At 43.9% G+C, this 27,981-nt stretch overlaps 1 protein-coding gene across 1 annotated transcript; it reads right to left on the bottom strand.

Annotated features, from left to right (window-relative positions):
- Positions 1–3: 3 nt before the first annotated feature.
- LOC142895122 (sorting nexin-19-like) lies at positions 4–27,751 on the bottom strand. Its single transcript, XM_076035909.1, has 14 exons — positions 27,602–27,751; positions 25,839–26,121; positions 25,511–25,705; positions 23,849–25,078; positions 22,095–22,293; positions 21,787–21,887; positions 21,565–21,684; positions 21,323–21,447; positions 20,882–20,975; positions 20,603–20,771; positions 19,593–19,728; positions 6,886–7,070; positions 6,528–6,615; positions 4–4,011 (listed from the first exon to the last, which is right to left on the bottom strand). Exons 2-14 carry the CDS (start codon positions 26,097–26,099, stop codon positions 3,888–3,890), a joined length of 3,027 nt encoding a protein of 1,008 aa, XP_075892024.1. The 5' UTR covers positions 26,100–26,121; positions 27,602–27,751; the 3' UTR covers positions 4–3,887.
- Positions 27,752–27,981: the final 230 nt, after the last annotated feature.

The raw sequence follows: 27,981 nt of genomic DNA, 5'->3' as shown, positions 1-27,981 counted from the left end.
GTACCAAACTCAGGTGTCATTATTGGTTGTTTTTTTTTTCAGACTGTGTTCAGGAACAACAAGCTTTCAGGGAACTGACACGACGGGTTGCCAGCGAACTCACAGTGTCAACGACAAGTCCATCACAAAGAAAACAGACACAAGTGCAAAGGAATGTGCATATAAGCAAACATACGTACCAAACTGAGCAACATCTGACAATGTGTCCGACTAATGTTGGACCTGACGTCCAGTACAGAAGAGGGCAGCACATTTTCCCACCATCATACAGTCTTTACATTTACTTTTAACAGAAATATTCATTTACTCCATCAAGGCCCTTTTTTTAAGACGCATCTTAAACATTATTTTGAACCAAGCCAAGCCAATTACGGCAACTTTTTGTTTCTGTGCAAATCCTTCATACGGACATGTGGACTATATTTTGAGACTGATGCCAAACGAATGCCTTTTTAGCAGCACTTTTCAGCACAATTGATGTGTTTGGGATGTTTATGTCCCTACATTTTGGATCGTCTCGACAGTCTGAAATACTAAATCATTTCTTGTCCTTGCCCTGGATGTGCATCAGGGATCAGCATGCTGCTGTAACAGCAAGTTCTGACCGGGATGGAACAGTGCACGTGGAGAAGGGACTAAAATAAACTGCACCTAGATACTAGAGGGTGGGCTCTAAATACATCCAAAAACCTTTCCCCACTAATACATTTGAAGGGAGTTTCAATAGGATAAGATGATCTCTAGCTCGTACAGTCTTCCCAACCGACCAAGCACTTTTAACAAGAGACGTATTTGGTTCCGTTTCTAATTTGGTTCCAATGTTGGAGCAGTGATACACAGAAAAGAGTCGTCGTGGTAGAGCAGAATGTTAACTGCGCAGCAAATATCTTGTAACTGTTCTCCTGACAACAAATTCAACATCTATTACAATAACAAAACAACTTCATCGAACAGTTATTTTAGGCGCGACCGGGGTGGCCGCTTGTGCTCTACTAAGGCATGATCACGGTCAGGACAGGCACACCGAGCTCCGTCGGGCCGCCGCCGTAAGGCAAAGTCCAACGCTTACAAAGCACTTCACACAGGAGAATACTGCTGCACTCCCATGGGGCTCCCGTCGTCACCTTTACCGGATTGAATCATTGCGAAATACCCTTCATGAAATCAAGCGCGCAAAATAAATAGGCTGACAATAAATAGGATTAATTTGACACGTCACAGGAAGGATTAGAGTGCAAAACACTTGAACAGTCGTAAACACGCACGTGTATATATTCAGTCAAGCAAGACACATTTCTGATTTGTAAGCTTTAAACACAGCACGCCGTAACAGCGCATCATAACAGAGAGCAGGACTACGCAAGGATTACGACGTTTTGTGGGCAGAGGATGAGTTCAAAAAAACAACAAAAAAAAAAACTGGGAAGTGGGCGGCAGTGACGGAAAATAAACTAGGGACTGTTTTAAGCCGGCCTTCGTTAAGACATCGGGGTCACGAGTGTCTGCGATGGAGATGGATGAAGATTAATGCGAAAGTTTCCATTTCTTCACAGGGGCCGCTAGACGCTAAGGCTGATTTGCAAAGTGCAAAGGGTTTACGGGGGGAAAGCGAAGGCGATACCGCTGAAACCCTCTTCCCAACTTTTCTTTTCTTTTTTTTCTTTTAGACGACTAAAGGAACGCCTGAGCAGAAAAACAGAGTCACGAAATGAACTTGGTGTTCCGGAGCAGCGCAGTAAAAGTCTATTTTAATAAATACAAGTGATTATATATATACGTATATGTATATAGGAATGTGATCATTTTGTGCAGCAATAACTTAAAAAGCCGAGAATAAAGAGCTGCTGATAATGACTGTTTTCACTTTGTTCTGATTTTACTGATATGCGGCAGCATGAAGCTATTATTAATGTTCGCCTGCCTCCTCATAATGTTCCTGTAAAAAGCTGAAAAGTGTGTTATAGCTTATTAGAGTTTTCTATTAAAAGCCTGTAACTACGTCTCCTGCTGGGGCTTCCAACGTGCAGTTTGTACTTATTCATTCATATGTAGTTTTATGCCCATCTCTCTTTCTGCTGAACCATATTAAGACCTTTCAAACAATGTTGTAAATACGTTGTGCCTGATAAAAGTTTGAAATATAATTGCAGTCGTAAAGCAAACTTGGATTATCTGCTGTAAATTCTCAATGCAGAGTCGTGATAATCTCTTGAGCAATTTTTTTTTTAAATATCCAAGGTATCATTTCACTGCTAGGTGGCGTAGTTTTGCATTGCACCAAAACTAAAGCGGTTACGTGTACGTCCTACAAATTCGCCACGGTAAGCGCTGAACTTCCGCTGACCAAGCAGGGATGTAACACATAAAATGCCGCCGTCAACATTCTGTAAACAATGTCAAATGGTGAGGTGAGAAAGGACCCATCGATTTGGAAAGGGACGTTAGCGTTAGCATGTAGCTGTATCCAGCTGTGGTGCACTGGCATGGAGTTGGGAGCAGCAGGAGGGCTGCAGTCTCACGGTGAGAAAGGGAAATTCACGTGCAGTGATCACATGATCAAAGTGCTGGTCCAGCCATAAAAGCACAGCACATGCAGACGCAACTATTCCTGCACATGGCGACATTTGTCAATCAGGCCAAATATCGCATGCAGCTCCTTAGGAACTTAATGCATGAAACTATTTATTGTGATACCGCAAGAACTCTTGCAGCGCACTAATGTGATTCGTAGGTGTATGTGTGTGTGTGTGTGTGCGCGCATCCGATCACTGTGTATTAGCAGTTGCATTAGTCTTGCGTCATTAAACCATTAAATACATGGGAAGTCACATGCGTGTCATGTGCCTTTTATCACATGGTTGGCGGTTCCATCACTAGTCATTCAGCCTTCTGGTCTTCTGACTTATTATCCACCTATCAACAACAAATTGTCGATGCCTGTTTTTACACTGTTTTGGGCAGGAACACTATTCCTCCAGCCTTCATACAGCTATTTTCTATGAAGCAACAGTCCTACCCCAACTGGATTTTTCCTGCACAGATCTGCAACAACGGACCAGCTGAAAGTGTCACACTTTCATAAAGCCTGTAAATCACATGATGAAATCCTGCTCTCTGCAGGTGCAGGGGAAATGCACAGTGTAATGCACCTTCTGCACCTGCGCTCGGGCAATTTAACGCCCCTGGGCAAAAAAGAAAATCTGATCATGTGATCCCTGAGGAAGGATCACTTTTCTGTCAGGATTACATGTGCGGATCCGTGCAAAACTGGTGGAATGTTGAGACAGAATGGCCAACAGAGAACAATAACACTGATGAGTAAAACCACCAGAGCATTTTTACATCGCTGTCAGGAGGCTGGGGGGGGGGGGGGGGGGGGGGGGGGGTTCTTCTGCACAGGAGAAGCAAGCAGGATGGAATGCAAAGACCATTTTGTAGTAAGTTTAGTCAAAGATGGAGAATTTGGAATGCGAATGTGGCTCTGAAAAACTCTCTCTCTCACACACACACACACACACACACACACACACACACACACACACACACACACACACACACACACACACACACGCACACGCACACGCACACGCACACACGCACACACGTCTCATGGAAACAAAGCATTTTAAAGTGTGTTTTGAAGTTTTTTTTGGAGCTTTGTCTTGTCAGGACGTAGCTAAAGACGAGCTGCAGCGTCCAAGGGGACTTCAAAAGACGACAGAGGTTTTTCGTCATCACCAAGAACACCTTCATCAGGCGCGCTGATGTCATAATGTTCGTAGACTAGTCTCACACTCGCACTGCTTCAGAGCGTCAGGCTACAAAACTGATCACTTGAAGAACTGCACTGAGATCTCCACTCCTGTTCCTGTTTCTTCCCCTCTCTCTTATGCCAGCAGCTTCTCTGGGCTCCTGGAGAGAGTCTGCAACAGGCTCCTCTGGAAGTCGTCCTCAGGTAACTCGGGAATCAGGAACTCCAGCAGGAGATCGTAGATGCAGTAGACCAGGTGTCTGAGAACACAGATTGTGATGTGAATAGAGGCGGCTGAAGATAAAGCAAGGATTTCCTTCTCCACAAAGTCAATCACAATGGAAAGTAAAGACAACAATATGTGGAGCCACCTGCACTCAGTTCCAAACAGGTTTCACATCATTCACCGTATTTGGAAAATGAAGAAATAATGTGAAATATTATAAGAAACTGTCATATTGAGGGATGTGCATGTTTGTCATCTGTGTGCTCTTGTTTCAATTTCTACGATGAATCACACTTGTATTATGCAATACAGCGTTTGAGGAGTGATAAGCAAAAACAGATGTACCTGAAGGCAGCGCTGGGCTTTGATTGTTCAGCCAATTTTTGACTCTCAGACGGAGATCACCAGCAGGTGAAAGAAATCCACCAATTTCGTGTTTGAAACACAAATGAACTTCTTCTCTTTCAGCTTGCCTGTTGTACCTGTGGCTGCACAACTAGCTTACCAGCATCACTGTGAATGTCGCGTGGATGAATGATGGCTCCATAAAAAGCACGATACAAGTCCAAGCCATTATCACCATTATACACTGCTCAAAAAAATGAAGGGAACACCAAAACAACACAATCTCAATGGAAGTCAATCACACTTCTGTGAAATCAGTGCAAATGGAACAGGCAACAGGTGAAAATGAGAGGCAATGACCGAGACCCCTGTAAAGGAGTGGTTCTGCAGGTGGTGTCCACAGGACATTTCTCTGCTCTCATCCTTTCTGGCTCATGTTTCAGTCACATTCACATTTTGTCAGTGTCCCACGCTTGGAGGTACCCATGAGGCGGTGTCTACCACCCGCTGATGTCACTCAGGTAGTGCTGCTCATCCAAGATGGCACATCAATGCGAGCTGTGGCAAGAAGTTTTTCTGTGTCCAGAGCATGGAGGGGGTACCAGGAGACAGGCCAGTACACCAGGAGAGGTGGAGGGGCCCGTAGGCGGGTAACAACCCAGCAGCGGGACCGCTACCTCCTTCTTTGTGCAAGGAGGTAGAGGAGGAGCACTGCCAGAGCCCTGCAAAATGAGCTTCAGCAGGCCACTAATGTGCATGTTTCTGCTCAAACGGTCAGGAACAGACGCCATGAGGGGGTGTGAGGGCTCGACGTCCACAAGTGGGGCCTCTGCTTACGGCCCAACACCGTGCAGCGCGATTTGAACATCAAGATTGGCAAATTCGCCATTGGCACCCTGTGCTCTTCACGGATGAGAGCGGATTCACACTGAGCACATGTGACCGACGTGACAGAGTCTGGAGATGCCGTGGAGAACGTTACGCTGCCAGTCACTTCGTCCAGCGTGACCGGTTTGGCAGTGGGTCAGTAATGATTCGGGGTGGCATTTCTTTGGAAGGCCGCACAGCTCTTCTTGTGCTATCCAGAGGTACCTTGACTGCCGTTAGCTACCGGGGTGAGATTCTCAGACCCATTGTGAGACCATAAGCTGGTGCAGTAAGCCCTGGGTTCCTTCTGATCCAATCTGAACACATCTGGGACATCATGGCTGCGTTCAGACTGCAGGCGAATCTGATTCAAATCAGATTTTTAGGGCATTGGGTCTTGCGTCGCGCAGAGTGACGTCACGGACAGTCAAAACCCATCGCTGTGTTTGTTAGCCGTTCACACTGAGACGCATCTGTCCAAATGCGATTTGAAACTACCTCCCGAAGGTGGTTTCGATCCGTTTTGCAAAAATCGGATTTCATGTGATTTGTGACTGTTCAGACTCCAAAAGAGCCACCTGGTTTCAATCTGGATGGGCTGCGAATCGGGTTTTGGCTGGCAGTCTGAACATGGCTCTTGTCTCGTTCTATACACCAACGCCACGTTGCGCCACACACTGTCCAGTCAGCTGACTGATGCTTTAATGCAGGTCTGGGAGAGGCTCCCTCAGATGACAATTGGCCGTCTCATCAGGAGCATGCACGGGCGTTGTAGGGAGGTCATACTGGCACGAGGTGGCCACACACACTACTGAGCCTCATTACGACTTGTCCCGAGGAACTTCCACTGAAGTTGGATCAGCCTGTATTCTGAGTTTCCACTTTTATTTTGAGCAGGACTCAAATCCCTTATTTGAATCCTAATTTGAATTATTATCCCTCATGGGATAATAATTTATTTTTACACTGATCATTTTATGTTATTTTGTTCTCAACACATTCCACTGTGTTATTAATAAAGCTTTTCAACTGGAACATTCCCTTCATTGAAATCTTGGACGCATTATTTTTGTGTTACCTTTATTTTTTTTGAGCAGTGTATTCAAAATCTTGAATTTTAAAATCTCTGCATGAAATCAAAGAGCTGAACTAAAAGGCATTTCTACTCTGCTACAATGAACAGGCAGACAATCATTACAATGCGTCATGTTCACAGTATGCAAATAAAATCTCCCCTTATTTACTCATGGAAGGACACGAGGACAAAGCACCAAAATGTGTCTGTTCATCTAATGTGTGTGTGCGTGCATGCATGCATGCGAGCGTGTGCGCACCTACCTGTTTATGTAGGGGTTTTGAAAAGAGTCCAGGGCAGTCTGCCAGCTGAGCTTGTACTTCTCAGTGCCCAGCATGTCTGAGACCAGATCTGCAGAGCCAGCAGGGGGGTGCGGGGGACGGGGACGTGGCACATTGCAAGATTTAGATTTAGCAAATTAAAAAATCTCTACAATGGAGAACGACGCTGTCTTACAAAATAATCTATTAGCTTCACATCAACAAGTCTGTGACGAGGCAAACGTCCAGAATGTTGCGTGGCAGTTCCTGTGTGTGTGTGTGTGTGTGTGTGTGTGTGTGTGCGTGTGTGTGCGTGTGTGTGCGTGTGTGTGTGCGTGTGTGCGTGTGTGCGTGCGTGCACCTGGTAGGAGGCCCATGAGGCAGTGCAAGGCCTGCTGCCTGGTGCTCTCCTTCTGCTGCTGGCTGCGCTGCGGCTGAGGGCTGGTGGGCAGGCTGCCTCCCGGCCACACGGCCTCCTGGATGACCTGCAGGTACGCCACCCAGTAACTGGTGCACATGAGGTTGGCAACGCTCACGTCAAGCCACCTGGAAGAGGCAAACACACACACACACACACACACACACACGTTGGTGTTTACACCAAGATGTTGTTTACAGACGGGCGCAAACAAACCTTTGGCAAGCTCGAGCCCCAACCCGCGCCAACTCCGCAGGCGTGTTTAGCATTGAGCGTTCCCACCGCAACCTTTTACCGGCAACTGGTTATTTCCCAGTATCGCCAGGCGTCCCCAAGTGTATCGTGGAAGCGAAAATCTCGCCCCACGATGTTGTGTTAGCTTCCAGAGGTGGGCGGCAAAGAAGTACAAATACTTTGTTACGATAGTTCAGTAGATTTTTCAAATTCATTTATTTGTCTGAAGACTTTTTACTTTTAATGCGTGCATTTGTGCTTTATACCCTTTGCATTGGAAAAATATGCTTGTGACTTTTGTGTTTGAAGGTTATTAATTCTGTTCAAAGTAATTCACTTATTATTATAGTTGTTGTTGCTTAAAGTGGAGCGTCTTGAACTATGTGTTGTGCAGTTGAATATAAAAGTGGATCATATTTCAGAGGTGATCACTAGTGGCTCACTGGTCATAACTATTAGTGATTACAGTTTGGTTGTAATCACTAATAGACATAATTGAGAGTAGCAAAGCAAAGGCTTTTTCATTTCTGCAAAAAAAAAATCATTATTATTAATATTTGACTTAAGTATATTTCAGAACCTGTTGATTACTTTTACTTGGGCAATGGAGTTGAATCAGTACTTTTACTTTTACCATAGCATTTTCTTTTTTTTAAATAAGTATCCATACTTTTACTTAAGTACTGAATGGGAACACCCCATATTGAAGTGTATTGCAGGGAAAATGGCCACTGGGGCAGACAATTAACCCCCAGACTTAAAAGTCAAGAAGTTCAATGTGTTGTGACCCTTTTGGTCGCGCCTGACCGGACTGTCTCTCAATTATCCAAAGTGGGTTCAGGCCTGGGCGGACCGCAGCCTGCGCTTCGTCACATTCCCACAAGGATTTGGAAGTCAGCACAGTGCGGCCTGACACGGGCTCTCACTGGAACCGATTTTAAAGTGATCCAATTTCCCTCAAGTCCTCCACTCGGCTCCAGGAATTAAGGTCTTGTGATGAAAGCGCCGAGTGGCTGCGGAGGCGTCGGCCCCCTTCGGCTTTGACCTGACCTTCTTCACACCACGATTCGCCATCTGAGGGTTGGAAACACAGCCGGTCGCCATCCAGACTGGACGGTGGTGGGGGTTATTTAAAGCGCTAAGTAAAAGGCTAAAAACAACATGTCAGTGTAACTCGGTTATTCATGCATCCTCGGGGGTCAAGCTGTGGGAGATATCTAGCTGGTTTGTTTTCACTGAGACTGGGAACGCTTCAGAGTATATACAATATCCGGGTGAAACTGCAAGGCCTTAAAATTAGATTTCAGGTGGTTCAGATTTTTCCGGGACGTGCAGATGTTGTAGGGAAACGCTTAAACACAATGCAGCTGCTGTTATGCAACACTGTTGGTTTAAAACACACACACACACACACACACACACACACACACACACACACACACACACACACACACACACACACACACACACACACACACACACACACAAAAATCAGGGACCTCCTTCTTGGCCATAATGTTCTGCTTCTGTTGCGCACTCCATGCGGGCCCTAATAAAGCGATTTCATTCGCCTGCAGTGCCTGCATTTTACCACACTGCCAAGCTGCACTTGGAGAGGCAGGGGACATGCCACCCAGAACTTTTTACTGCTACAATTTTACATGTTTGTTTTTTTTATTACCAATAAGAATTCCAAAGGAGGACAGATGATTCAGTTCTTCAAGTCACAAATTGGTTTTTTTAGACCCCATTTCCACCAGTGTGATATAACATTAATCGATCCACTTCATAAATGGAAGACTGCCGTATTGAGGCACTTGTTTCCCTTTCCATTGACTCATATAGAGAGATGGGAATCCAGACTGCAGAGTAAAACTTGTATTAGAGAGTGAAATGGACCAAAGACATCAACATCCTCGTACGAGCAACCACAGATCGTGTGGCTCAGTGAGAGCGTGACTGTGCTGCTTTAACGTACAGCCTGAACTCTTCCTCGGTAACAGGAGGGTATTTTAGTCCAGGACAGTTGAAGGTAAGCAGGTGGACAACGGAGACTGTTCCACCAGCTCAAGGCATTCAGACACAGGCTGAATATACTGCAGTCAGTTCAGCATGAAGACTGCGGGGTGTAAATCAGAAGGTGGAGAAATTGGCTGCCCACAGCCAGAGATCAGGTGATGTACAGTAGCGCTAACAAGTTTTCAGACGCCCTTAAAATTTTCCTCAAGCCCAATTATTGACATTAAATATCTACCAGAGATTTTTTTTTTGTTTGTTTCAAAAGGCTCGACTGCATCAGAGGCACACAAACAAATGGAAATGATTTTGTTGTTTACTGTTAACAAGACAAATTAAGAAAACCAAATTCTTGGACTCTAGCAATCTGGATGTGTTGCAACAGATCTTGAAACATCCAGTTCAGAGCTGGATGGAACAGCGCACGTACAGCATGTCGATCAATATAGGCGACTGCCCCTGAGACGCGAAACAGTACATCACAAAATGCATGCAAAGGCGTCCAAAAACTTTTTTCCATCACTGTGTTCCATTGGTCAGGAGCGGCCCAGGTTGCCAAGGAAAACCTAGTAATCTATCTAACAGAACTTTACACAAAGAGGAAGCCTGGCTGTTTCCTTGTCTCCATACATGATTGTCAATTTTTCACACAAAAAAAACACTGTTAACATGAAGTCAGTCAATCTGGTTGAGACACCACAGCCTCCTCGTCACATCTCGCCATTCAGCCAGCCAAAGGCTCACAGACAGGATGTGAAGTACAGCACATTTGTGTCACGTCAGCACCCTCAGCGACACGTCTGTCTGTTAGCTGGAATTGCCTGCACCTGTTTTAGCTGCAGGCTTAAAGTCGAGTCTCCTGACTGCAATTCGCTACTACAATTAAAGACTTTAAATGACGTTTTAGAGTTTAACACGCTGTGGCACAATAAACAGGGTGAACACGTTCAACCGCCGCTGACCTGGCAGGTCCAGCACTCGCTAGCGTATGTGGGCCGTATTCAGGTTTGTAGTAACGGGCCTTGTTACCCTTAACTTGACAAAAGTGTGTAATTGTTCGGGTTCAAGAATTGTGGAGGATCAAAAGAAGAAAAAAATTAAAAATAAATGCAAAAAATGTATAAAGACAATTTTGTCCCTGTGTCACATTAACTGAGCATCATATTAACTTCAAGCTGAGTGTTGTCTTTTTTTACAACAGTAAGAAGTGCCGACTTCTGAAAAAGGTAGAAGCAACACGTCAAGGTTGGAGGGGAAAAAAAACCTTACGTCATACATTATAGACATAACAAACCTATTCAAAAGTTCAAATTGAATTACTGGTGTTCTTATTTTACACGGTTCTGTGTTCTGCAAATGAACTAAAAAGAAGTCTAAACTAAAATTCACCTCTACAAATGAAAGTTACTGTTACGCAGTCAACTTTCAGGTCTGAAGCGGGATTTATTGAAAATTATTTTTTTACTATTGTTTTTTTTATTATTTATTGTATAATGTAGCAGAGTATGAGAGGAAGGCGAGGCCCTGTGTTTCCACATAAACCTTGTTTAAGCAAACAAGTGTGTGTAGGCCAAACTAGAAGAATACTATTCTAGCTGATATTCTTGATAGTTGACTGGCTTCCTTGCTCATATTAATACTTTTTTTTTTTTTTTTTTTTGCCAAATGGAAATTTGTCATGGCAAAATGAAAGAAAACAGAGTAACAATGACTCAGCAAAGGCTTGAAGGAAAACTGGCTAAAAAATACGAGCAGGATTAAGAACATCTGACTGAGAGAATCAAATGCGTTGTATCAGGCCCTCCTGTCCCGACCAGTGGACAGCCTCTCTCCCATCTCGCTCTCTGTCTGTGATTCTAATTGCTGGGAGTGGAATCAGGTGCAAAAACCACCACGTCCTAACCACTGAGCTCATCTTCGGGCTTTGCATTGCACCCATTTTCAAATCTTTATTTTTGAGCGTCCCCATAGAAGTCGTGGTTTGTTATGCCTTTCAAATTTGGCCGGGACCAAAAATGATGTTATCTTTGTTTTGCCCAATACGCAAAAAAAAAAGGGGCACCCAGATCTCAGTCTCCCAAATTGGAGTGAACGTTGTCACTTTCATTGAACTTAAAAATAAGGTTACCTACTTACCAACTTTCACTTTTTTAATATGATTTTGAGCAGGAGACAAAAAAGGACATGAAGTCAGTTTCAGTGTGAAAGGAGCAGACAGACATTCAGCAGACCGGGTTAAATGGTAGCCTGGTCGGCCAACCCTCCCAGGAACAGCCCAAAGGAAAAAAAAGGCTTTGAGCAGCAGAGTGAATGTATCTCGTCACAACCAATCCCACTGATTGACCTGAGGTGACCAATTTATAATGAAAGAGTGGAAAGAGGAACTGAATTCATTGTTAAGGGGGAATTTAAAAAAATCCAATAAATGAGGGTTTTCTGTTTGTGCTGTCAGTCCAGTGTGCAGCCTCTTTCTTCCTTTCTTTCTTTGACCTCCCGCAAAAGTGACTGATTAATAATTTGAAACTTCTGTGTGGTGTTTCCTGTCGTAACCTCTGCCATTTGGCTTCAGCTTTCTGCCCAGTTCCTGGTTCATATAGGTGTCATATAGGACAGCAATTCCATTACAGTCAGTACGAGGCACTTCACAGTGCCAGGAGGGATAAAATTGGAGTTTAGCCGCCATAATGAAGTGCTAATTGTTTGGTATTAACAGCAATGCCTTACTCAGAGTGTTTGGACGAGGACTAGTGCATCAAATAAACAATAAATGTTTTGTAGTTTCAATATAGTTTGGTAGCCAAATAAACTTAGGACATTTTTTATCAATATAAAAGAAAAGAAAAGTTCTTCTCTATGTGCCACTCTGTGTGGGATTATAATGTGATGGTTGCTGGGTTGTTTGGCCATAACGCCAGTTTACTCTCAATCAGATTTGGGCACATCTATCAGGGGTCTTCAAGAAACACAATAAAGGGCTTTTTATTAGTGCCAGTTTTCCACTTTGGACATGACTTGTGCAACATGCCATCATTACGAATTACATGAAGCACAAAACGAGATTACTTAGTAAAATACACTACATTTTACAACTGAAACACATTTGATGTTTTAGACTAAATGCCCAAACTAACCACCAGGTTGAATGCCGTGAATCAATACAACGGCTTCCACTGCTGTAAGATGTTTATAACCACAATGAGTGGATAATCTCATGTTAACTTTCACATCTATAGCCATAATAACAATCTATTCTTGGAGGCTGGTGCAAAAGAGAATGAAGGGCATGCAAACTCCCATTGTTGACGTGTGACTCTTAAAGTTTAGTTTGCGCCTACGATCGTCACTGCCGTATTTTGTTCGTGGCAGGTCAAAACCTTCCAGGTCGCAGCCTTCAGGCAAAATACAATCACCTGCAGGCAAAGAAGGCACACGTGGAAACTGACCCTGTACGTGTCACGTCAGTGCACACGGTGACACATTTATCATCTGGCACAAGATCTTTCAGTTCAGTGTTTGCACACATACATAGGTCAAGATCCCTGTCTGTGGACTATCCATCAGAGACTTGCTGTTATCAACACTGACCACTAGAGCATTACAGTAACAATATACTTTTATAGTTCATGCAGGCATGTGCTTTATGAAACAAAACGATGCCAAGTAACATGAAAGATCACAATCTTGTGCAGTCTTTGATGCAGAAAGCCAGTGTAAAAAAAAAAAGCTTTCAGAGTCCATTCTTTCAGAGGTATTTTAGGCACAAGGGCAGAGTTTGGTATCCCAGGGCCTTAATTCGTCATTCTCTCTTCTAAAGTGTGGCCTGACATGGGGGGGGGGGGGGGCTCTCCAAATGTTTATGTACTCTTTCCTGGCATCCTTAAAACACGGTTGCCTTCAAATAGCTGGACATTAAATGAACAATTCTGTGGTTTAGAACAAGGTGGATTTAATTATTAACTGCAGCGCTGCACACATGGAGCTAATTGTCAATGCCAAACAACGACCACATGGGTTAAAGTGCGTTGCTGACACAACACAGCCAATAATCCACTCTTGCCAAATCCACTCGGCTTCCACTTAACCCAGGAGACTATGACTTTTCCACCACTGGTGTCATTGTAATGTCAAGTTTGGGCAGAATTCAGCCCAATGAATGACAAGGTTGTCCAAATAGATTTCTCTTCACTACACTAACAACTCTATATTTGTTGGGCATAAGGAGCAACATGCTCTTGTGTTGCCAAATCAGTGTTTATTCCTCTTCGCGCTTGCATTTAATTCAAAATCAGTATACTTCAACCAAAAGTGAAGAAATTAAATACTATGATAACACCGCATGGGAGACAAACACTGTGTGGGAACTCCACAAGTTGTTGCTTCTGCTCCACCTCCCAAGGAAGACCCTGCAACAGTAAAGGTAAAACACTGAAATCTGGCCAGGGAAATTACCCTGGGCACAGTCCAACAGTTTCCAAAGGAACATGACTGAAGGGCTTTGAAAAAAGGCAGTGCTTAACCAATATAACTCCAGAAAAGGACTGGACTGTGGCAGAAAACAGCTCCGTGCAATTCATCTCCCTGTGCACTGACATAACGGAAAGTTTCCAAGCCGTTTTACAGCAATCACTGGGGTGACTGATGACAGTGGCTTTGTCCTAAGCCTAATGGTATGTGTCACGTATATTACAAGAATACTGCGGCTACTGCTCGTGCTTATCAATTTTCCCAACAGAATCTGTTCTGGTTTGGGCTTATTTGTAGGAACTAACCCTTAGCTTGAACCTTTGAATGCGTGCTTCCTGGGGCTGGCTGAGCAAGGAAAGGTCAATGCTATTTAGGGAGAAACGCACTTTTTTTTTTATTTTAAGCACGTCTAGACCATGCATCATCCAAACTATTTACAAAGGAAATGGTTGAAGCCAGGTCTCCTACTGTCGAGTACGGAATTTATATCACCAGCACATCTTTGAGTAGAACTGAAGACTGATGGCAATATCAAATTGGCTGGACACAAAGCGATTGGTGAAAGCTGTTTGCTCCGATTTGCTTTCAACAAAATTATTCAAACTGGTGTGTTTTTGTCTATTTTAACAGAAAAAGTCGATATCGCATTACATTAACTGACATGATTGAGATGATTTGGCCAATGCGTTGGTAAATTTTAATAGAAATGGAATGGGCAAACTGCTGTGCGCTACATTTTGCATTCTCCCATTAACACATAAACATCCGTATACTGATGCTGGGGTATTTCAGTATGTGGCATTGGCATTCAGACCTTTAATTGAAGTTCCTTTGAGGAAACTGAAAGTCCATTCTTTTTTCTTTATTCCTATGATGAAGGATGAAGAATGATTCAGATGAATGTCTTCATTTGTTTCCACATTTGTTTGTTTACTGCATTCTTCAGCTGTGACACAGCCTCTAACTTCAAGGTTATTGAAGAACTGTGTTGTTTTCCTTATAACCCCCCCAGAGCAGGTTTAGAAATGAATAAATAAGGAGCACACTGTCAATACCAATCAATCACATGGAGCCAAAGGGGAGATGGTTCAAACAACAGACCTCACCAACACAAGAAAATACAAATATGTACAACGCCAGCCCTCCAACTCTGCACGGTTGGACCCCGGTGGGAATTGTCTTCCTGACCATAAAAGGTTAGTACAGACAAGTATAACCAGGTCCTGTATGAACTAAAATAAACCCACCGGCAGTTTTCAACAGACAAGATGTCATTGCACTAGCACGTCTCCGGAGACAGAAAAAGGTCTGTGACTTTGCTAACCGCCGCTTCCAGCCCTGAGCTCAGGTAAGCGGTGAAAACGAACACCGGAGACGTGACCGGGCCTAAATGCACTTGACAAGTGGCCGCTTATCAAGTGCAACTCTCAAAACATTTTTGGCAGCATTTTAACGCACAGCCCGCGTGCTCCGGCTAACTTTATCTCGGGTGCGGACAATGACGGGCCACACGATCTTTCATCCTGCGCTGTGGGGGAATTAAGACATCCCTGCCGCTCACGCAGCTATAACCGATAGTGCGCACAGGGGCCCGGAGATAAGTGCGTTTCATAACCCTCGCAAGAAGTGACCTAGGTTGTTGGCCCACAGTTTTCCCTTGTGGCGATTACTAGCATGTGCAGGAATTGGTAAACAACTGCAAACTATTATTATCCTGCAGCAGAAGACAATATTTAGATTTCAGACACCGCTTTAATAATTGCATCATGAGGAGAATAATAATGTCCAGAGTGAAGAGGAGAGTTGGCTTGACAGGAGGCAAAATTCCACCGCAAGCTCTCGAGAAGATAAAAGTCACTCTGTAAACAAGGATTGATCCCACTATAAATCAGGATTGCGACCGAGTTTGTTTTGTCTCAGGAAAGACAAATCAAATGCACTCTGTAATGTCAAAGGCATGGCGAAAAATAAATAACCAGGACATTTGCAAAGTCAGCCAGAGGTGCCGAATAAAACCCCATATCCAAAATAACCAATTCTAAAATTAAAGTTTTATAATGGTTGCAAAATAGTCCGAGCAAGACGCACAGCCATTCCATCATTCTAGATGCAAAAATCTGCTGACACATATTCACAACTTGTATTAATTTTAGAACGGCCATCCAAAGCATCATGACATAGAGGTCTTATTCTCTCTCACGCCACTCAAACTTTGGCAAATTACACATTTTTACCAGATTTATTGTTGTTTTTGTTCTGTCTTAATTTCTAAATAGTTTTATGTATTTTCTTGCAAGCCTGTTCTTCTTGATGACACGAGTGTCTCCATTTTGATTCCGTCTGAGATGGACGATAATTCCTCTAATCTAAACCGTTGGGAGTTTGTTGCCGGTTTGTTATTGTGTATTGTGAGGCTAAAACTCTCCTTTACATATTTCTGTTTGTCTGCGCACGACTGAGACAAGACAAAGCACGACTTTGGGTGGATTTTTTTATAGTTTATATTGTCACTGTTCTTTCTATTCTTTCAAATCCACTGTCCTCTGAATGAAAGATGTGTGCACAGCAACGTTAGGCACAGCTTTGATTGCATCAAAGCTGTGCCTAACGTTTGCTAAAACTGTGCGCTGAAAACTGAAAGGTTCATCATGCCCAAAAGGAACCTCTGATTCCAAAATCCTTGAGTGATTGATTGATTGATTGATTGACCAATCGATCATTCGGTCAGTTTTGGGGGTATTTCGGAACAAGGTATCACTGAAATAATAATAATAATAATAATAATAATAATAATAATAATAATAATAATAATAATAATGATAATAAATCTCCAGACATTACAATGTAGTTACATAACTTACTTGCAGATATTTTAGTTAGAAAATGCTACTACGGTATCTGGTGTTACAGGGCCGCTTGAAGAAATAGCCATAATTTCACCAACATCAGCCTTCTGTAAAAACATTGCACTCATACTGTGGACTGTTGCTCTTGGATACAAACCTGCTCCAAATGTCTTAAACAGCCATTACGCTCAACCTCTTGCACTCACTGCCACTTTCTTGAAAAGTGGGCGCTTTATGTTTTCTTAATGTCGGCGTTCTGACCACATCTTCTGAGTTCCCTCCAAGCGCTACAGTGCGGTCAGCGGCTAAATTGAGCTACAGTCTAGTACAAACCACTTTTACTCCCAAAGCCAAACAAGTTGCTGTTCGGCAACCGGTGAAACCCAAGCGCGCCACTGTATGTCAGACAGACATCCCAGGGTATTAATTAACGGTGTAGCTGGACCAGAGACAGCGGGCAGAGGAAGAGGATTGAGTGAGTGAGAGTGTTCTCAGTGACAACTGTTGACAAGCCTTAAAGCCACTGTGCTCCCACATCCCCCATGGCTCCATCATCGAGCTGTCAGTCAGGACGCGTGATGCCACAGGGACTGTTTATGGAAGTATCAATGTGTCATTTAGGGCATAAAAATAAAGAATCATGTCATTGTTCAACAGGTGCAGTGAGAGTGGCAGCGTCGCAATGCTCCGCGGAGTCTGCCGAGGCGAAATGTGACGTGCGCCGCGCCGCCGCCGCCTTCAGGCCGACACGCAGGCCACCGACCACAGTCGGAATGGAAAGAGAGCCTGCAGAAATAAATGGGGCTACCTGACGCAGTTTAAGTAATTACAATTATTATATTGTATAACTCCCACCAATGTCCCACATTTTGGGCAAACGTACCTCCTGGAATCCATTAGTCGCAAGGGAACAAACTGCAGGTTACGTAACTTTTTCTTTTCTTTTTTTGAACGTGCAGTCCGCATGTGTTTGAATACCAAACCGTTAGCGAGCGGTGATGTAGCTTGGCTCGCATCAAGGGCCTCTTTTTTTGCAAAGTAGGTTATGCTAATTATTCCTCGAACACCAGCGAGACGTGATATAACGTCTGAGCTCACCGAGCAGACACAGGAATAGGTGGTGTGCGCACTGGGAGCGACGCGCAGCATGCGTTTGAAACCCGTGGCTTCGACTGCAGGGGAAAATAATAACTGATCAGAAAGCTGCCAGATAAAATGCTTGATTTGATTCTGATTGCTCTCTCTTTAACATCACGTACTTCAGCAAGGGTTGGGCAATTATTTTTTTGCAACGGGCCACATGACGGACCTGAATCATGTCGGCGGGCCGGACAGAGACACGCAGCGGGCCGTACTTTGCCCGGGTCTGGCAGAGGAGTTGTGTAATATTAAGGGTGACATGCACAGATGGCAAGAGAACAATTCACCACAGCGTTTGCAGCGTTGCCTCATGTGCACTGCAGCGGACGACACACCGCAGCATGAGTCTGAGGCACGTGCAGTTCCTCTCCCATTATCTTGTTGGAAAACTGTGATCGGACCTCCTGCTTTGAATGGAGCTCTGAGTGCCAGTCATCCCCTACTCATGTGTTGCCAGCCCATGTATTACAATTGCAATTTAAACTGTTTTTGCTTCGCTCCCAGCTTTCTCTGCCTACAGTGACCTTCATGGCCGTGGAGCATCGTGGGTCCGCGACGCACGGTGCCTTCAAGGAATTCTAAAAACGCTTCGTCTGATGTCCCACATCAAGCGTGAAAAGGTTGAAAGTACCACCTGTGCAACGACTTGTTTTGTCATCGCTCAGCAGCACCGTTGATATTCATCTTTGAATAGCTTCGCGTCGTCTGCATACCATTAAATTGTCTTCAATCTTTTTTTTTGCATCGCACAATCACACATAAATAGAGCTTCTTTGGGCAAGCAGGTGGCAAACCCCGGACACTGGCAGGCTGCGGCCTAATATAGACAAGGCCAAACAAAAGCACCGGGCCTTTCATGTTAAGCTGGAGCAGCCTCTGAAAATAGAGGGCCCTGCTATCAATATGAAGAGAGGATATTCTGGTGCCGACACCCTCGGGGAACGTGAGGTCAGAGCACCGACGGCGCAAACACCAGAACTTGAGAGCGCTGTCTGTGCGTCGGGTTTACTGGCAGCGTGGGCTATACCTGTCTGCGGCACATGTTTGGGGAGTCGCGCGCAGGCATCCGCAGCGCCGGCATGCGAGTATGCACGTACGCTCATTCATCTGCGACTACAACTGAAACAACAAATCTCGTGTTGAAAGGACACCGCTTAATAAGTGAGAACGAGATCGATGGACAGAGCGTCTAATTAGTCCAGCGGGCGTCTGAGTGTTGCATCCATTGATATTAGGTACAGTGAAAAACATGGACCACAGCGAAAATCACTGGACAAAGTTTTGCATGCGATCTTCGGTCTCCATTCTGGCACGACGACTGCCTTCTGTCTGCGTTTGCTTGTTCTGAACTAAAACCCCTCGACCTCCTCAAGACCGGTGGCGATAAAAAATAATAATAATAAATAATCTGATTATATTGTTAGATTAGATTTACAGAGTAGTGGATAAATGTATTTCAATGACATCAGTATCATCAGAATAGCCAGTCCTCATCTGGCAAATCTGATCTCTGCCATGCAAGAATGTCCGTATTTGCAGGCTTGGCGTCTGCGGTGCACTGATTCATTCATCTAAAATTTGTCTCTTCGGGATCCCGGTATAATTGTTAGCCAAGAAGGGCGGTAGTTATATTTGCACTGCAGGAAAACTAACACACAAGCTGCTTTCCACCGCCAAGAAAGGCCGAAAAGGATCAAGCCAAGTCCCGTAGTTTGTGTACCAGATCAAAATGAGATCTCCAAGAACAGCTGTTAAGATATGAATCTGAGAGAATTATTTTGTCATATGCAGGCAGTCAGCATGGTTGAACCAGCGGGCTGAGCCTTTAATTGTAAATCATATTACTTCTGCTGGAACTGAACTCCATTGTTTTTATTAAACTGGTGGCTTTTGCGTGTTAGTTTTACGGCTCGCACCTTGAATGAATGCTGGACGCATTGTGACAGTCACCTGTTAATAAGGGTCCCAAACAGCAGTCTGATGGTCTTCTGGATGTTCTCAGTGCACAGCCAGCTCCACTGCCTCTTCATCAACAGGCACAGGATGTTGAGAGCCACATCAGCCAGCGCAGTTTCATCTGACGCTCCTACAACTTGAGAGATAAAAAAGTCTTAATTGCGCAGTTCAGCCGAGAAGCACCAGAGACGCAAAAGTGTGTGTGGGGGGGGGGGGGGGGGGGGGGGGGGGGTTGCACCCAGGTCGCATTTGAGAGCAAACATCATGAATTATTTTAAACAAAAGCGTGGGAGTCGTCCCATCAGTGCCTCATACACTTCTTAAGACTGCCATCATGTGGTTAGAACAAGACTGTGCTGCTTCTGTTCAGAGTGAATTTCATTCAACAACACATTTTAAACTTCCCACTCTGCAGGGCAACAGGAAATCCCGGAGACACAATACATGAGACTGCGACACGAGCACTTACTACCACTAAAAAACAGAATGCAGCACTCACAATTCAACTTTCAGCACTGACACACTCTTTCTGCACGACCTTGATTCAGGCCATAACTTCTCTTTACAAAGAAGGGAAGCTCAGTTAAATAAGATTGATGAGGACGATGCCGTCAAGGGATGAAAGAGGAAGAACAGACAGACAGACAGACAGACAGACAGACAGACAGATAATTTGAAAAGACAGATTATAAAGTAATAATAGTGCAATAATAGTGATGATAGTGCAAAACATGCAATAGATTAGCTATGGATGAGTAGCAAATGAATTTCTTAGTGTGTCTTAATGTGTTCCAAGGCTCTTTTTTTGGTCACAACTATAAAAGGTTTTTTTTCCTCCACTGCGATTGATCTCTGTACATTTTGATTCTCACTGCATTCTTACACACACACAGACAAGACAGTGTAAAACTGCATTTTATAAATATGTGGCAACTATGTACGAACTTCACGGGTTTCCGTACATTAAAAACTTGCCATCAAAATGAAACCAGATTGTCACACACTGTTCTTACCAGGATCCCGAATGTACTTTCCACTCAAGCTGCCAAGTTGACCACTTCCACGTATTCTCACCACCGGACTGTTGTCTCTCTCCGGCGCAGCCATCGCGGCCTGTTTCTCTCGCTCAGAAATAAAAGCCTCTAACTCTGCGAGTGACATTCTGCTAAACACCTTTATAAGCAGAGAGGGGAGAAGAATCATTTCAATCGAAGCAAAGAAAAAAAGGCTAGCATATTAACTGACAGATCAATGAAATTTGAATCCTCATGTGATCTACATACTGTGCTTGTTTGTTCGCAAATGAACAAAACCGGTGCTCTGACATCCGAGCCGTTCATGAAGGGGATGTTTTTCGTGGAGAACTTCAGCCGAGACCTACACAAGAGAGTCCATCAACTCATCACTGGGAAAAGTTCAATGACGAATGATAATTGATGAAAAGAAACCCCTTTGTACTACTGTGTCATTCAGCACTTTTGTCTCAAACAGTAATGGAGGCTATTTTGCAGCAACGACTCACTTTTTTTTTGTTGGCATTGTTAGAATGTGAACATGTTAATCTGACTGATGTGCTGCACAGACAAAGCCATTGAAACGAGAAGAGTGTCAACAGAATTAAAAATGCAACAGAGGGTGAAAATAGTCACAAGACAGTTGGTAGTTTTTGTTTGCATTTGTTTGGTTGGTTGGTCAACAAAATAATTGGATCCCTGCAGACGTACCTGCTTTTCTTGTCAGTGCTTAATTTGCCTCCATCAACCTCTGCTTCATTATCTTCTGTTGGACTTTGAGGTTCTGATCGGGGAAAGGCCGTTTTCAAAGTGTCCACGATGGCATTCACTACAATCTGAACATTATAAAAAAAAAAAAAGAATGTATATCAAAAGCTTGCATTACCCTCTCATAGTCCATAGTCCATTTGGAGCCCTCTTGATAAGAAGACTGAGTTCTGTTGGAAACATACCTTGTCTATACGGGACACAATAAATGGCTTCTTGACAAAGGCGATCCTGGCATCGGTGTTGAGAGCCAGAAACTCCTGCATTTCTTCACTGTTGGCTATTTCAGGGATGGCACAAAGTTGCTGCAAAGAATGAATGAGAGGTGCTTTATGAACGTCCCAGTACAAAAAACACACACACACGGGCCAGAAAAGCAATCTCAAGGTGGCAAAACATGCTTCTACCTTAAGAAAGGTCTCAAGAAGTCCTTTCCTGGCCTCTATCTTGTCACTGTCCATGTTTCCAAATGGCATGTCTGGGAATACTTTCTTTGGACCTTTCACACCTTCAACACAGTCAGTTCACAGATGAATTCCAAATACACCAAACTGGTTATTTTTACACAATTCTCTGTGTAGTTCTCTGCAAGCGTAGTTGAAGAGTACTAGCCACAGTGCACTCTGACACAGAGCAGTAACGAAAGCTGTTTAATGTGAACTTAAATCCCCCCCTAAACTTCAGTAAGCACTTCCTTTCTTTTTCACAATCTTACCCTTGATCATTTTTCGTAGTTCTGCTTTTTCCTCCAGCCGTGTCTGAAGGTTGAGAAACTCGCTGTACCTTCGATTGACCATGTGATAGGCCACTGGCTGAACAGATGCTGCATTCTCACCAGCTGACAGGACGAGTTCCACATCCTCAGAACCTGTCTGGGTGCTTCCCGGGTTCTCGCAACCCATCGCTGTCTCGTACTGGAGGGCGACAAAACACAGTTTCAGACAAATGGGAGTGACAATCTCTTCCTCATTGCGACTCCCTCTTCTACTCCGTTAACTGACTGATTTGTGAGAAACACCAAAGGCTACTAAACTACGAGTGCTTGAAACTAACAGAGAGAACTATTTCAGCATTGCAAAGGAATTTACATTACCATACTATACCTGGTCTTTAGTTCTACTACTAAAAGTACAGTGCTGCGTTTGACACAGTTGATCAGGACATACTACTCAGCAGATTGGAAAAGTGGGTGGGACTCACCGGCACTGTGCTACAATGGTTCAAATCTTACGTACAAGATAGGGACTTCGTTGTGTCAATTGGAAATTGTGAGTCTGAGCGAACTAGGATCACATGTGGGGTTCCTCAAAGGTCCATTCTCGGACCACTTCTATTTAACATCTATATGCTACCCATCACTCAGATTATGGAACATCACAACGTTTCCTATCATACTTATCCTTATGACACACAGATTTATATTTCAGTGTCCTCACATGACTACAGCCCCTTACTTTCACTGAGTAAACTGTATTCGCCAAATCAATGAGTGGATGTGTCAGAATTTTCTCCAGCTAATCGCTGAACAGACAGAGGTAACTGTTTTTGGCCCTAAGAATGAAAAGATCAGCACTCACCTTGGCTCTATGTCATTGACAGCTACAAATCAAGCCAGAAATCTTCGTATGATTATTGACACGGACCTGAATTTCAATAAGCATCTAAAGTTTGTCACTACATCTGCCTATTACCACCTGAAGAACATAGCTAGAATTAAGGGGTTTCTGTCGAAACAAGACACCGAAAAACATATTCATGCATTCATTTTCAGTAGGTCAGATTATCTTAATGGCATCTTTACAGATCTGATCAAAAAATCGCTGCTGCCAGAGTCCTCACAAACACGAGGAAACTGGACCATATTACACCGGTCATTAGATCGTTACACTGGCTTCCTGTGAGTCAAGGAATAGATTTTAAAATCTTACAGCTGGTTTATAAAACACTGAATGGTCTTGGACCAAAATATATGATTGATCTATTGGTTCCTTATGAAGCATCCAGACCCCTCTAGTCATCTAGGTGAGGCAGCATTCAGCTATTATGGCGCCTTAATCTGTGGAGCAAACTTCCAGAAGATCTGAGGTCTGCTCAAACTGTTGGTGCCTTTAAATCAGGGATGAAAACATTACTGTTCACTGCAGTGTACTCGTAGATTAAAATTCTCCTTACTTGCTGTATGATATTTTTCCCATTTTTATTGTATCGTATTTTATTAATGCTTTGCTTGTTTTAATGTCTATGTAAAGCACTCTGAATTACCTTGTGTTGAATTGTGCTCTACAAATAAACTTGACTTGACTTCTGGTAATGAAATTGACCTTGCCTGCCAAGCCATAAACCTTAAAAAAAAGATCTTAACTTATCTGCTACACATTTCGTTGTGGTGTCCCCGCATATTTCCACCACAGACATGCTGATGTCTTGTCCCTGTAAATTCACACATAAAAGGTGTTTGCGGTTCCTCACCTTAATTGTGTAGAGCGTGTAGGGGTGCGAGCCAGTGCCGCGGTGCTCCTTGGCGGTGATGGTGCCGGTGATGCGGAGGTTCTGGATGATGACCGGCCCATCCGGGCTGCTGAGGGGCTCGAAACTGAATGAAGGCATCTGGGACGAGCTCTGTGATGGACTGACGTCAGTCAGCTCTGCCGGGTTCCCCGGTCCACTGTGTTCCACGCCCAAAAGAAGTTCTTGTTGCGGTGCAGCTGGGAGACAACAGCTTTCCCTCTCCAGGTCCTGCAGGCTGCCGACACCAGACGTGCCTTCTGCTGCTCTGACTGATGAGTTGCAGTTCTGGTGCTCGGCTGGCTGCGAATTCACCAGCACTTTGGGGCACGGCGCATCTAACGAACCGGGGCACATCTCGTCCAGGTCTCCGCTGTTGTAGCTCTCAGCTCGGGTGTCACAGTCTACCTGTCTGTCATACAGACCCTCCCCTTGGCCAATCGTGACCAGGGAGTCAGTGGAGCTCTGTTGGTAGTCGGCGAAAGGCGAGTCGAGGTCAGAGTCACTTTCCTGGTAAAACGGGTTGGACTTCCTTCCTCTCGTGTAATGACTTAAAAAGTTTTGGGTGGATTCTTCGTCTTCGGCACTGTTCAGCGGGCAATCCACCTCCTCAGAATCGGTGACATCATAGGCAGCAGTATCTGGAGTGGCTATATCTGTGCCGTTAAACATTTCTGCCTCAGCTCTTGCCGGCGGAGCTTCGTTCACTTGAGGTGCGTCTGCTGTATTGTGTGGCGGCACCGGCTCTGAATGAGCAGGCAGAGCTTCAAGCGGTGGCGAAGCCCGCCGTGATTCGGTTGCAGTTGGGTCATTTGGTTTGTTGGAGTTGCCGCACATTACAATGAGGAGACTGTTTAGCCAGTCGGGGTCAGACAACTTGGCAATGAAAGGAAGCAGGACATTGCAGGTGATGAGCTCTCCCACGACAAACCGGCCGCTGTTGGTCTCGATGTGTGGCGGCGGTACCAAGACATGCAGCAACAGGTCCGCCACCGCTCGGGTGTAGTTCACCTCCACAGCCTCGCTGGTCATGGCCAGATGTGGCGCGGCAACACTGGAATACGCTTTCCACAGCTGCTCGCTCTTGCTGCAGACCTCCTGCTGGGGCGTTTGCTGCTCGCCCATCAGCTCCTTTGCTCTGATGTAGTCCTGAAGGTGGCAGCCAAACAGATCCAGGATCCTTTGGGTCAACTCCTAGAAATTGAATTTAAAAAAAAGAGAGAGAGAGTTCCACTAAAGAACATTTGTGGTGTTTTTGACATTTAGGTGTGCATTTAGTACTTATGCATTGAGCAAACCTAAGTTGAGTTTAAAGTTCTGTTTTAGTTCTGCACAGCTTTCGACTGAGCAATTTATTCTGTTTGAATGTACTCACAATGTACCCAGTCAAAGTATGGGAGTGAAAACTGACTGTATGTTTCTCCATGTTTTACAACATTTTTTAGAATTAAAAATATAGTCATCAATATCCAGGTGTCAATTCCATCATCTTATTGTATCTAAAATCATTGTGTTTAGGCTCCCTGAACAAAAAAAAAGAAACCTACATCTCACTCCTATTATTTTAATCAGAAGTCTTTCTGATCAAAATAATATGAGTAATGGAGGGACATAAAGTCAACATACCTTCCTGTCAACCTGCCTTGCACGGATTTTCAGCTCCATGGCCATGCAGATCATGGCTTCCTCAACCTCCTTTTCAAAGCCCCTCTCAGAGGACACAGTGGAATACCAGGAGGTGACAAAGTCTCTGATGATTTTCTCCACCGTGTTGTGGATCTCCTCATCCAAGTAACGCTCATCATCTGCTGAGGGTGGGGCCTGGAGTTCAGCAGTGGCAAAGCAAATGTAAATGACACAATGAAGAAGCTGTGGGCACCTGGCAGCACAAGATGCTTTTTTTTTTCTTTTTTTTTATCTGTAACAAACAATCCCAATAATAAATGTACAACACCTGTTCTAGTTTGATGAACCTCTCCAGGTGAACCACGCTGTTGGACTCTAGGACTGCCTGTGAGCCAAGCCAGCCACCGAGCACCACCAGTAAGCTGGTGAACACGCACAGCAGCCAGATATTGACCAACAGGTGGAACAGCACCAGCCATGCCAGCACTACACCAAATCCCAACAAGCTCTTCTGTCCCAACACCTCGGCCATGGCGCTTTGCGAGGGCCTATCCACCCCGTCGCCCTCGGGATTAGGTGTGTGAATCATGGATGCCGGAGCAACATTACACCTATAGAAGCAAAGATTAAGGGTAAAATACATGGTAAAATAAGAGTGACACTAAACATATTAAGTGGCCTGCATGTCATGATACACACACTGTAGCAGCCTGACCAAGGAAGACAACAAAGGAAATAAAACCAGAACGGAAAAACCTGGATTTCCTTAAACTATCCAAATGTGTCTAATGCAGCTTTATTATACATTACATATATCTAACAATATGGTTAGACAGCATTAGCCGACAAGTATATCTCTGAACAGGCCAGAAAACAGTAATGATAATAGTCAGAGTTACACACAAATCACAAAATGAATGGGCCATTTAGCTTTTGGATAATATTTCAGAATGCACCCAAACGCAATAATACAGATGAACTGAATTTGACCTCATTTAAACCTTTGATTGCACATGATCATCTGTTCAGTGTTTCAGTTGTTATCGCGTAGCACTGTAACTACAGAAATAACACAGGTTAAGGCCACTAAATGTATTGGTTCACTTAAAATGTGCCTTTAAACAGCCCTTTTCGTTATGCCGTTTACATGTTGACATAATGAGACCAAGATGACGCCTAACGTGGTCACATGACAAGCTATTGAGCCGCGACATTTTTGCTGTAGTATTCCAGCCAACCACTATTGTTGTCCTTTGTGCAAGAAATTGTTTGAAATGAAGAAACTGTCATTGCATGATTTTACTTGTCAAGTTATATATAACTGTATCACTTTATACATTTGACAAATATTCCAGCCGAAAGTTGAATATTGGTGTTTGGGAGTAGTTTATATGGCTTGATGCTATTCGTACGAACAACTAGGTCTATTGATATTATGTACGTTTATCCCAGTGTGTATTAATAGATTAGCTAATACGAACGCCAAATAAGCCATCTGCCGTACTATCTAGTACACGGGGTTTCATTTACGAACCGTTATCTACAGCGGGGAGCATGATGCACCGGGTCGAACTACAGATATTACGAGTAAACGTTTATGACCAACTGACACCATGCATATGAACACGTTTCAACATTCAATCGACATTTAAAAACAAAAAAAGAATTCGGCATGGAGGTCAACTGACAAAGAAGGAAATATCCGCATAATATTCCCTTGATGGTGACATTTGACGTCATGACATATGTTCTCTCCAAAATGCATGTGAATTAAAGCCGAAATATTTAAGACATGAAGCAAAACTTTAGCGCCGAATGAAAAATAATTATTTGCTGAGGCACCGGACGCCCCTGCCACAATAGGAAGAGATGTTTTCACTTTCCGAAGGTTTAAACAGTTTTACTGCAAATTCGCAGCATTCGGCTACAACAGCAGTAGCTACGCATGCTAAGTGTTAGAAGACGCGGTCGCAAAAACTGAAGAACCACATTATGAGCACAGTGTTCTTTTTTTCTTTTTTTTCTTAAAGTACATTTTCCCAAACGCATTTTAATACACTATTTATTTCAATTAAAAAAATGTTCTTCAACCTGCACAGGCTGTCAGACGGACGGAGGCTGCGGGTCTTCCAGTCGTCCAGTTTGTTGACTTCCTGTTTCGTGACGTAATGCTACGTTTTATGTTTTTGTTTTGTTGTAATTTTTAAACTATTTGCTTCGGTTGATGTTTTAAAGGAGAAAGATCGCAATGTAATTTTTGACGGTAAATTAAAATTCAAAGTGAACACGTATCTCATGAAGAGTTGGCTGTACAACGAAATGTTTAAGCAGTTGACAACTCTTCTACACACCGTGAAGGCTCATGGGAAATTGTGTCTGGACTTGAAGGGACGTTCCGAAATGGCACCAACCGGAACATGTTATCGCAGCTCCCAGAATAACACTATCTGAAAAAAAAACTGTAAATGACA

The sequence above is a fragment of the Nelusetta ayraudi genome, unplaced genomic scaffold (genome assembly GCF_046127955.1).
Source record: "Nelusetta ayraudi isolate G7.1 ecotype Tasmania unplaced genomic scaffold, CSIRO-AGI_Nayr_v1 ptg000048l, whole genome shotgun sequence".
In the NCBI taxonomy this organism is placed as follows: Eukaryota; Metazoa; Chordata; class Actinopteri; order Tetraodontiformes; family Monacanthidae; genus Nelusetta; species Nelusetta ayraudi.
The sequence above is the reverse complement of the archived record's forward strand: the minus strand, read 5'-3'. Positions and strand labels throughout refer to the sequence as shown.